Source organism: Neophocaena asiaeorientalis, unplaced genomic scaffold (genome assembly GCF_003031525.2).
Source record: "Neophocaena asiaeorientalis asiaeorientalis breed wild unplaced genomic scaffold, Neophocaena_asiaeorientalis_V1.1 scaffold223, whole genome shotgun sequence".
In the NCBI taxonomy this organism is placed as follows: domain Eukaryota; kingdom Metazoa; phylum Chordata; class Mammalia; order Artiodactyla; family Phocoenidae; genus Neophocaena; species Neophocaena asiaeorientalis.
This window is the reverse complement of record NW_020175045.1, coordinates 3721237-3733364: the sequence shown is the minus strand read 5'-3', so window position 1 is coordinate 3733364 and position 12128 is coordinate 3721237. Positions and strand designations below refer to the sequence as shown.

Sequence of the window (12128 nt, the reverse complement as noted above, 5' to 3'; positions counted from 1 at the left end):
CCACAAACACACACACCACACACATACCACACACACACATACCACACCACACACACACACACATACCACAAACACACACATACCACACACACAGACACATACCACACCACACACACACACATACCACACCACACACACATACACACCACACACACACACCACACCATACCACACCACACACACACACACACACACACACACACACACACACACACACACACACCCCTCCAGCAGAAGGCAGGGTCACCTCCCTGCCACCCCTTCCAGAACGTGAAGCCGGCCCCTCCGAGGTCCAGGAGGAACAGGCCGGGCTGCGGGGCCGCTGTGAGACCACATCCGGGAAGACGCCCCAGGAACTGTCCACACAGGGAAGACACCACGCACCTTCCTGTCTTCTTCTTGGACTTCTGTTTAATGAAGCGGCAGCTCTCCACTGAGTTCATGGCCCAACCCAGATTCAGCTCACCGGCCTCACTCTCTCGCTCCACCAGCCACAGCCCAGCTTGCTTTCTGTGCCCACTCTTGCCCCGCTGTCCTTGACTGTGCTGCCCCCGCCGCTCGAACGCCTGCCCCACCCCTCTCCTGCCTGTCCTTCAAGACCTGGTTCAAAGGTCACTGGTTCTGCGAAGCAAGCACCCCGATCCCAAGGGACACGAGACCCTTTCCTCCTCTGTGGACCCCCAGCATCCACCAGATGCCAGTGGGACCACCCATGTCCCAGGAAAGGACGACTCACTTTTTAAATGTGGGTCCCCTGTGGGAGGACTCTCGACGGGAGGGGGGCTGCGTCCAGGGTCCCAAAGCGACGAGACAACACGACGCTTCAACCAGGGCCCCCGTTCTGCGGGAAGAGGGGCGGCCGCGTCCCTCTCTCAGGGCTGCTGTAGGGCTCGGAGGGACCCGAGCTCTGGCAGAACAGAGCAAAGTCTGTGTGACTAGCGCTCTCACCCCACAGAGCCGTGAGCAGCGCGGGACTTTGCCTCAGGAAAACCAGTCGCTGCCCCCCAGAACCTGTGTGACCTTGAGCCTGCCTTCTCTGAGCCTCAGTTTCCCCACCTGACACAAGGGGGGGTACCTGCATCTGCAGAGAGGCTGGCTGGGCCCCGGCCAGCTGGTGAATTCCCCACACCCGGCTGGCAGGCAACTTCCTACTTGTAGTGACCAGGGCTCCAGCGTGGACCCAAGCCAGGGCCCCGGGTGTCCTCCATCCTGGGGCTGGGTCAGCACTGTGAGGGGTGGGGGCCAGCTCACCAGCAAGGCCATCTCGAGGGCCCCTCCTTTCTAGAGAAATGGCCCCACTTAGCGCCTCCCTGGCCTCAGTTACCCCACTGCCTGCGGGCATCTCCAATCACATTACGGGGTGATTGTCAGATGACATCAACGGTGAACCGGCTGGTGTGAGAAAACGTGTCTGCAGCGTCCTGGAGACCTCTCACCACCAAACTCTACAACTTTTAAAACATTATGGCACCAAATAAGCGAGATCGTGGGCGAGGTTAACAGGAGATTAGGGAGCTGGGTGATGCAATCACGGCAGGAGGCAGGGCAGCCCAGGGCGGCCCCGTCCCCGCCGAGGCTCACATCCCAGCTTCCCCTGGGCCCAGCTGGGTGGCCATGGCAGCTCGCTTGAGCTCCGTGTGCCTCCATGCTTCACCTGCCCAAAGCCGCCACAACGAGGCCAGCACCGTTCTAACGAGATGCAGACAAGGCCTGCGATCGGGCTCTGGCTCAGAGCTCGCCATGACGCAGGCTCCAGGGTTCCAGATCTCAGCCACACACCGAACATGGCTCCGACCCCGCAGGGTCACACGGCCCATGACATGCGAACCTGGAGGTCTCCTCTGCCCAGAGTGAGCCTGGCTTTGTGCAAAACGAAAATCAAACTTTTTGCAAGTCCAACCCATTAAGCATCTCCTCGGATGAGGCCCTGCATTTTCCAAAATGCTAATCTTGGTTTTTAGTATCGCCTGAAAGGACGGCAGCAAACCCCGAAGCTGGAGCCAGGCTGCAAGAGGGGCTGAAGTGACTCAGAGAAACAGAGTCTGTTCCCTGAATTGACTGTGAATTCAGCAGACGGGTGTGCTTTTCCCATCACCCAGGGGCCCGAGCCAATCTGTGGAATAACAGACTGCAGAGACATGCGGGTGGGCGGAAGACAGACAGCTGTGCGGCCAGGGGTGCAGCCAGAGGACTTTTTTTTTTTTTTTTTTCAGAGGCCTGTCTTAATTAGAACTGCAGGGAGCACAAACCCCTGCCAGCAAGGCCACCCCAGGGTGAGATTCCCTCACTGCCGCCTGTCCGCCCACCCGTCTGGCGGCGCCGGTAATGAGGCCCCGGCCGCGGTCCCGAAATGCAGTGCCACTGCCTGGACCCTGCCCCTGACGCACACACGCAGGGCCTCCTAATCATCACGCTTCTGGCTTCCATGGGCGCTCTGTCTCCAGGCACCCTGAGTGGGCGGGCAAGCCGGGAAGTGACCTGATGGAACCCAAGGGTCCCCACCTCCCTCCCCCGGGCCTGGGTGCACCCTCGGGGGACAGGCTGGGATCCACAGCACCTGCCAAGGCTCTGGAGCAGCCTGTGGCTTCCTTCTGAGCCTGCGTGGGCCCCTGCATCCCCAGGAAGGACAAAGTCTCTGCCATTGCTCACAAGAGCAGAAGCCAAGTGAAGAGGCTGCACCTGCCAGCCCCCCAACCTGGACCCTCCCCAGGACTACTCAACTCTTCAGCAGGGCTCTGGAGGGGCCCGCGCAGGGCACGAGGACATCCCGCTCCAGCCCCAACTCGGACATGTGCTGCTTGGCCTGGAGCAAGGGGCAAGGGCCCCCCCCGCACTGTTCACTGAGACAGGGCGACAAGCCAGCCTCCCAGAGTCCTTCCTGCTGTGTCCTGAGGCCCAGAGTAGCCCATTTACCTACCTCAGGCCCAGGAAGGAGCAGAGAATGACTGTGCAGTGGTCTCAGGGCCAAACCAGCCCCTTCCTCAGACTAAGCACTGAAGGACGGAGGGTTCTGGCTATGGGCTCCATCTGGATGGCCAAGCCAACCTCAGAGGGGCAAAGCTGCATCCAGAGAGATGCCCACTAACTTAGCCCTACCCACAAGGCAAAGGGCCAGAAAGATGATGATGGTGATGGTGATGATGATGGTGGTGATGGTGATGGTGATGGTGATGGTGATGGTGATGGTGGTGGTGATGGTGATGGTGATGGTGGTGATGGTGATGGTGATGGTGGTGATGGTGGTGATGATGATGGTGGTGATGGTGATGGTGATGGTGGTGATGGTGGTGATGGTGATGGTGATGGTGGTGATGGTGGTGATGGTGATGGTGGTGATGGTGGTGATGGTGATGGTGATGGTGATGATGGTGATGGTGATGGTGGTGATGGTGACACGGTGATGGTGGTGATGATGGTGATGGTGATGGTGATGGGGATGGTGATGATGGTGATGGCGATGGTGATGATGGTGATGGCGATGGTGATGATGGTGATGGCGATGGTGATGATGGTGATGGCGATGGTGATGATGGTGATGGCGATGGTGATGATGGTGATGGCGATGGTGATGATGGTGATGGCGATGGTGATGATGGTGATGGCGATGGTGATGATGGTGATGGCGATGGTGATGATGGTGATGGCGATGGTGATGATGGTGATGGCGATGGTGATGATGGTGATGGCGATGGTGATGATGGTGATGGCGATGGTGATGATGGTGATGGCGATGGTGATGATGGTGATGGCGATGGTGATGATGGTGATGGCGATGGTGATGATGGTGATGGCGATGGTGATGATGGTGATGGCGATGGTGATGATGGTGATGGCGATGGTGATGATGGTGATGGCGATGGTGATGATGGTGATGGCGATGGTGATGATGGTGATGGCGATGGTGATGATGGTGATGGCGATGGTGATGATGGTGATGGCGATGGTGATGATGGTGATGGCGATGGTGATGATGGTGATGGCGATGGTGATGATGGTGATGGCGATGGTGATGATGGTGATGGCGATGGTGATGATGGTGATGGCGATGGTGATGATGGTGATGGCGATGGTGATGATGGTGATGGCGATGGTGATGATGGTGATGGCGATGGTGATGATGGTGATGGCGATGGTGATGATGGTGATGGCGATGGTGATGATGGTGATGGCGATGGTGATGATGGTGATGGCGATGGTGATGATGGTGATGGCGATGGTGATGATGGTGATGGCGATGGTGATGATGGTGATGGCGATGGTGATGATGGTGATGGCGATGGTGATGATGGTGATGGCGATGGTGATGATGGTGATGGCGATGGTGATGATGGTGATGGCGATGGTGATGATGGTGATGGCGATGGTGATGATGGTGATGGCGATGGTGATGATGGTGATGGCGATGGTGATGATGGTGATGGCGATGGTGATGATGGTGATGGCGATGGTGATGATGGTGATGGCGATGGTGATGATGGTGATGGCGATGGTGATGATGGTGATGGCGATGGTGATGATGGTGATGGCGATGGTGATGATGGTGATGGCGATGGTGATGATGGTGATGGCGATGGTGATGATGGTGATGGCGATGGTGATGATGGTGATGGCGATGGTGATGATGGTGATGGCGATGGTGATGATGGTGATGGCGATGGTGATGATGGTGATGGCGATGGTGATGATGGTGATGGCGATGGTGATGATGGTGATGGCGATGGTGATGATGGTGATGGCGATGGTGATGATGGTGATGGCGATGGTGATGATGGTGATGGCGATGGTGATGATGGTGATGGCGATGGTGATGATGGTGATGGCGATGGTGATGATGGTGATGGCGATGGTGATGATGGTGATGGCGATGGTGATGATGGTGATGGCGATGGTGATGATGGTGATGGCGATGGTGATGATGGTGATGGCGATGGTGATGATGGTGATGGCGATGGTGATGATGGTGATGGCGATGGTGATGATGGTGATGGCGATGGTGATGATGGTGATGGCGATGGTGATGATGGTGATGGCGATGGTGATGATGGTGATGGCGATGGTGATGATGGTGATGGCGATGGTGATGATGGTGATGGCGATGGTGATGATGGTGATGGCGATGGTGATGATGGTGATGGCGATGGTGATGATGGTGATGGCGATGGTGATGATGGTGATGGCGATGGTGATGATGGTGATGGCGATGGTGATGATGGTGATGGCGATGGTGATGATGGTGATGGCGATGGTGATGATGGTGATGGCGATGGTGATGATGGTGATGGCGATGGTGATGATGGTGATGGCGATGGTGATGATGGTGATGGCGATGGTGATGATGGTGATGGCGATGGTGATGATGGTGATGGCGATGGTGATGATGGTGATGGCGATGGTGATGATGGTGATGGCGATGGTGATGATGGTGATGGCGATGGTGATGATGGTGATGGCGATGGTGATGATGGTGATGGCGATGGTGATGATGGTGATGGCGATGGTGATGATGGTGATGGCGATGGTGATGATGGTGATGGCGATGGTGATGATGGTGATGGCGATGGTGATGATGGTGATGGCGATGGTGATGATGGTGATGGCGATGGTGATGATGGTGATGGCGATGGTGATGATGGTGATGGCGATGGTGATGATGGTGATGGCGATGGTGATGATGGTGATGGCGATGGTGATGATGGTGATGGCGATGGTGATGATGGTGATGGCGATGGTGATGATGGTGATGGCGATGGTGATGATGGTGATGGCGATGGTGATGATGGTGATGGCGATGGTGATGATGGTGATGGCGATGGTGATGATGGTGATGGCGATGGTGATGATGGTGATGGCGATGGTGATGATGGTGATGGCGATGGTGATGATGGTGATGGCGATGGTGATGATGGTGATGGCGATGGTGATGATGGTGATGGCGATGGTGATGATGGTGATGGCGATGGTGATGATGGTGATGGCGATGGTGATGATGGTGATGGCGATGGTGATGATGGTGATGGCGATGGTGATGATGGTGATGGCGATGGTGATGATGGTGATGGCGATGGTGATGATGGTGATGGCGATGGTGATGATGGTGATGGCGATGGTGATGATGGTGATGGCGATGGTGATGATGGTGATGGCGATGGTGATGATGGTGATGGCGATGGTGATGATGGTGATGGCGATGGTGATGATGGTGATGGCGATGGTGATGATGGTGATGGCGATGGTGATGATGGTGATGGCGATGGTGATGATGGTGATGGCGATGGTGATGATGGTGATGGCGATGGTGATGATGGTGATGGCGATGGTGATGATGGTGATGGCGATGGTGATGATGGTGATGGCGATGGTGATGATGGTGATGGCGATGGTGATGATGGTGATGGCGATGGTGATGATGGTGATGGCGATGGTGATGATGGTGATGGCGATGGTGATGATGGTGATGGCGATGGTGATGATGGTGATGGCGATGGTGATGATGGTGATGGCGATGGTGATGATGGTGATGGCGATGGTGATGATGGTGATGGCGATGGTGATGATGGTGATGGCGATGGTGATGATGGTGATGGTGGTGATGATGGAGGTGATTATAATGATGGTAATGAGAAGCCCATGGACAGTATCTCACTCTATCCTCACTGCAAGCCTCAAAGTAGGTTTTATTAGCCTCATAAAGCCTCATTTGGCACTTGAGAAAACTGAGGCTCTGCCAGGTGCCGTGGTTTGGCCAAGAGACGCTCTTTTTATTTAGGGAGTGGAAACTGAGGCTCCAAAGTATCCACACAGACCCAGAGAAAGCCTTCGAGAAATGCCGACTAGAAATGCCGCCCCATCCAGAAGGAGGCCCGGCAGTTTGGGGTAGGGGCTCTGTCCCTCAGCCACGTTGCATTACCTTCTCTTAAAGCAAAGGGCTGGAACACAGTCTTAGCCTTGTCTCCCCGCGGATGCGGCTCCACGCAAGCTGAAAACACTGACAAGAGTGAAAGCACCCAGCCCTAGACCGTGGGGTTTTTTTTGTCCCAATCCTGCATTTAGCAGGAGGGATCATAGAGCAGCACATGGCTTCTCCCGCATGGATTCACCCACATGGATATTCTAGTACTCTACTCATGCCGGGAAGTAAAGGGAGTAGCAGGCAGCATCCACGGCGAGGCTCACCAGGCGCCCTGCAAACCTGGAAAGAACTGGGTGGCACACGCCAGACCGCAGCTGAGCAGAGACAAAGCTGCGAAGCCCAGCGTCCAGCACACTGAGAAAAGCAAAGGCCCTGGATGCTGCACCGGGAGATGTCACGTGGAAGGTCAGGGGACAGCGTCTCCCTGCCCACAGCCTCTGGAACCCGCTTCCTGAACCATCAGCCCGTCTCTTTAGAAGCCGTAGCCAGAAATGGGAGCCTGTGCGGGCTTCGATCTGGAAAGTGAGTTTTCCTCTGTGCAAAACAAAAGATCTAAAGCAGACACTTCCCGTGTGAAAGCTTTCTTTCCAATCCAGCCTTGAAAAGAGGAATCTTAATCCAACCATCTGCTTCCTCCACTTCTTGTCCACCTGGCTCTCGGATGCAGTAAAGTCTGAGGCAGAGGGAGCCGTGTGGCTCTGGGAACTTAGGGCCGAGGGTGCAGGACTCCAGCATACGTTTCCTGGACACACACACCCGGAACGGCCCAGAGAGGGAGTCCAGCTCAGCTGCCTCGGCCAGGCTGGCCCTAAGCTAAGACTTTCTGAACCTGCTGCTACCTGGGAGCTGGAAGGGGCCATGAAAGGGTGTGACCTGCTGAAAGCATTGTGATTCTGAGCCCAAACCCTTCTGTTCTAGGCAGAAGAGTCCAGGCCAGTGAACCACTCAGCAGCTTCCAAGGCCATGAACTGAGCAAAGTGTCACCAGTAATCAGAGAAACGACACCCTCTCTCCTCAAACATGAAATAAGGCGATCGTACCCGGTGTGTCCGGGGCAGGGGAAGCCAACTCAGCAGAGGGAGATGGGGGAGGGTGACCGCGAGGTGTCTCACATGTGTCCACCTTCCGTGGATCCACCAGGAGCCGGCAAGTGCCGGAGAGCAGAGGGCATGGTGAGGCTGACTCCCCCAGGGAGCGGGCACGGACGGGTGGGCCCAAGACGGAGGACCGGCCAGCCCCGCCCCTGCCCCGTGCCACGGGCTTCTGCAGACAGGGCATCTCCACCTCAGCCTGGATCACAGCCACCCCGCCTGGGAAGCACACTGCGGGCGAGGAGGGACCACCCCCAATTGCAGGTCCTCTGTACGTCCCTGCGGCCCTCCTGGGACCAGCCAACACAATGTATCAAAAGCCTAAAAGCCCACACTGGCATGCCAGCCACCCTATCCTGCAGAAGCACCATTCCTCCCTCTTCACTGAGACCCCGCACCATGGGAAACTAGCAACGTCCACAGGGACTTTGGCAAGGGGAGCAGTGGACAAACCGACCCGTCCCTTGATGGAGCTGCACGTCCACAGCCACCGCACAGTGGTCACACGGGAGGCCCCCGGGCCTGCGCCACGGAAGGTACGTGTGTGCCACCTGTTTCCACATGATACGCACGCGGAGAACAGCCTGGAGGCGCCAGTCCGGGCCACGGCTGGTGGTCACTGTGGGGAGGGGGACACAAAGAGGCCTCTTCTCCCTTCACTCCACATATCTGTATGTCATCTGCACATCTCTCGTGGACTGTTCTCAAAATGTGCTCGGTTATTCTAATGAAGAATCGCCGTTTACCAAGAACGGAAAAAAAAATTTTTTTTCGAACATCATTTACCCTTTGATCCACGTCGAGGAGTTTATCTTAAAGAAACAGACAAATACTCCCGACGAGCATACAAGTATGGGCATGTCATCAAAACGCTGTTCATAAAAGATGCAAACAGCCACGGCAGGAGAGCAGCCACGCCACACAACCCTACAGAGCGGGGACCGCAGACCACGAAAGCCTTTACTGACAAAGAGAGACGCTCACCACCTCTCAAGTGCGACAAACTACGGAGAACGTCATTCCGTTTTGTGACAATACAGGGTTACGATATGTGCATAGATTAAATCCTGAAGGACTGTCCCCAAAACACTCCCAGTGATTATTTTTGCTTTGTGGCTTAACGTTTTCCAGTTTTCCCAATTATTTACATGCTCGCCATTGCCAAGCAGAGCATCCCAGCCCCTTCACTGCCCCCAGGCCCCTCCCTGGAGTAACTCTCGCCCCCACCCCACATCCACCCCTGAGGCCCTTCCAGCCCGTGCTGAGCGCCACCCCAGCTCAGTCACCCTCCCTCAGGACCCCGTGCTCCGCGGACAGACGTGCATTTCACCCGTAAGCCCACAAGGCAGTGAGTTCAGCTCGGGCACGGCAGGCCCTCTGCAAGCAGAAGAGAAGTCTTGCTGTGACAAGGTTGGCCTGCGGGCACTTTGGATCCCAACCCAGATTTGAGGAGGCAGCCCAAGTGTACACAGCGCTAAATTTCTAGAGGCCACCCCTGCCCCATGAGCCCGTGCTTCCAAAACTGACCCGTGTCCCCTGGAGTTGGACATCCCACCAGCCCCATTCCCGCACCTACCTTCTCTCGTTGTCGTCCAGGTGAGCAAAGAGCACGTTCTTGGAGATGGCTTTGGCCAGTGCCGTCATGGTCTTGTAGTCCTTGGGGATGACCTGCGGGGAAGCCCAGGAGAGTCAGACCTGTGGGCACCCTGGACCAGGGCCTGGACCCAGCTAGCCCTTTGGACCCTCCTTGACCCCGAGAAATCGGGCCACTCAGCCTTCAAGGTGTTATTACCAGTGAGGGTAGACAGAAATCTTGAAATGCTAGCTGCATGTCACAATTTTTGGAAATCTGAAAAATAAAGAAGAGACAAGGGGCCCAGAGTGACCTGAGAATTGGCGTATCGTCCAGAACTCGGGGTCTTGGTGGACAGACGCCGGTGGGCTTCAGAGCCTGTAAAAGATGCTACAAGGGGGCTACCCTGGTGGCGCAGTGGTTGCGAGTCCGCCTGCCGATGCAGGGGACACGGGTTCGTGCCCCGGTCCGGGAGGATCCCACATGCCGCAGAGCGGCTGGGCCCGTGAGCCATGGCCGCTGGGCCTGCGCGTCCGGAGCCTGTGCTCCGCAACGGGAGAGGCCACAACAGTGAGGGGCCCACGTACCGCAAAAAAAAAAAAAAAAAAAAAAGATGCTACAAGGCCTCCAGGCCCTTGGATTATTATGTCTTTTGTTTTTATTTCTTTACTCCACTGGCTTTTTTTAGGTAATAAATACTTGTTGAAATATTTGAAAACTGGAAAAAAAAAAAAAAGATACCTTGACCCAAGGCTGGCTCCACCCTTTCAGGTGGTTATGGAAGGGGTGGGTAGGGGCCTGGACCTTGTTGGCCAAAATGTGGGTAAAAAGTCATCCCCACGCCCGCTGAGACCAGCCTGGAAAGCTCGAGGTGTGTCCAGTGAATCAACGCCCAGCTGACGACCAGCACTGGTATTTCCAACGCCAAGATTCCTCCCTCAAAAGACACCGAGGGGAGGCTGTCTGCACCGGCACGTGACCCCCACCTCGTGCTCAGCTGCCCCGAAATCTCTTCCAGGCTGGGGGCGGGTGGTGACGTCGGGACCCCACATGTGGGTACACCGCATCTAAAACCATGGAACCCTTTACAAAGAGATCCCTGAGGGGCAGGATGGAGCCCCCTGAAAAGCCACTCCAGCTCCAACAATTGTGCAACAGCTCGGACGTGCAGGCCTTGAGAGGAAGGTCTCTTCCTACACGCTGCACCCTCTCCCCTCCTATAACACCCTGGGTTACTGTGGTGACACGTCACACTTAGGGAACCAGCTGGGGGCCATCCTAGCAACTAAACCCACATGTCTGTCCTGTTTCCTTGGTTTTACCCAGATCCCACCCAGGCCACATGCAGTCGTCATGGCCCTTCAGCCCCTCTGGTCTGTGACAGTTTCTCAGAGTGATTTTGCAGAACGTCCCTTCGTCTGGGTTTGTCTGGGGATCTCCTCCGGGCTGGACAAGGGTCCAGGGTTTTGGGAGGAAGAGGCCACAGAAGTGAAGTGCCCTGGTGGGCTTTTAAGCTGCACTCTTACTGGTTTTATTCCCTGATTATAAAAGGACTAAGTATTGGGGAGGGACTGGGCATGGTTGTTTCATGGGGACAGAGGTTCAGATTTGCAAGATGAAAACGTTCTGGAGATGACGGCGGTGACCGTGGCACAATGGTGAGAATGTGACCTGGATGCTAAACGTGGTTAAAGAGGTGCTGTGGCCCAACTGTCCCCAAATTCACGTGTCGAAACCCTAGCCCCCATGGTAAGGTGTTTAGTGATGGGGCCTCGGGAGGTGACTGGGGTTAGGTGGGCCCCCAAGACAGGATCCGCACCCTCGTAAGTCGAGACCTAAAGATCTTGTGCTCCCCACCCCGCCCGCCACGTGAGAACAGGCGAGAAGGCGGCCACCTGGGGGCCAGGAAGAGAAGAGGGTTCTCACCAGGAACCCACCCTGCCGGCACCTGGATCTTGGACTCCCAGCCTAGAGACTGTGAGAGGGTAAATGTCTGTTGTTTAAGCCACCAGTCTTTTGTTACGGCAGCGTGAGCTGACACAGACGGTCAATTCTACTATGCACATTTTGCCGTATTTTAAAATAAATGTTTATAATAGATCAAAAAGTAAAAATAAAAAAAATTTTTTTGAAGAGTAAAGCTGGCTGTAGAAATGCGTAAGATGGAATGGCAGGCATGTCCAAGGCAGGGCTCAGGGGCACACGCAGCCACCAGTGCTCTCACACCGGGGAGGCCCCTGACAAAGGTGCGCCCTGCTCAGCATGAGGGCCGGAGAGAGAGGGAGGGTGATGTCCGGGGGGAGGCGGGCTACCCCCAGGCGGCTCTGAGGTTGGGGTCCAGCCTCGAGGGTGAAGCCAGAATAGGACCCATGAGGCCCTGGACACGGGGCTCCCCCTCCCACACCCCACGACCTGGCCATCCCGCCCTGTCCCCAGCCTACTGGGGTCACAGAACCATGGGGGTGGGGTGGCCCCAAGAGAGCCTCAGGCAGGTACACACCGGGCTCAGGCCAGCAGGGACCACGACGACCTTCCGGAAGAAGAAGGGAGGCCA

The 12128-nt window shown here is 56.0% G+C and overlaps 1 protein-coding gene across 1 annotated transcript in view; it reads right to left on the bottom strand.

The window, feature by feature from the left end:
• PRKAR1B (protein kinase cAMP-dependent type I regulatory subunit beta) overlaps positions 1-12128 on the bottom strand; it is a 91350-nt gene that overhangs the window by 64786 nt on the left and 14436 nt on the right. Inside the window, exons 3-4 of the mRNA XM_024763514.1 lie at positions 9794-9850; positions 9578-9669 (exon numbers count right to left, since the gene is read on the bottom strand). Of these exons, the coding sequence (XP_024619282.1) occupies positions 9578-9669; positions 9794-9850 (149 nt within the window). The remainder of the gene's footprint in view (positions 1-9577; positions 9670-9793; positions 9851-12128) is intronic.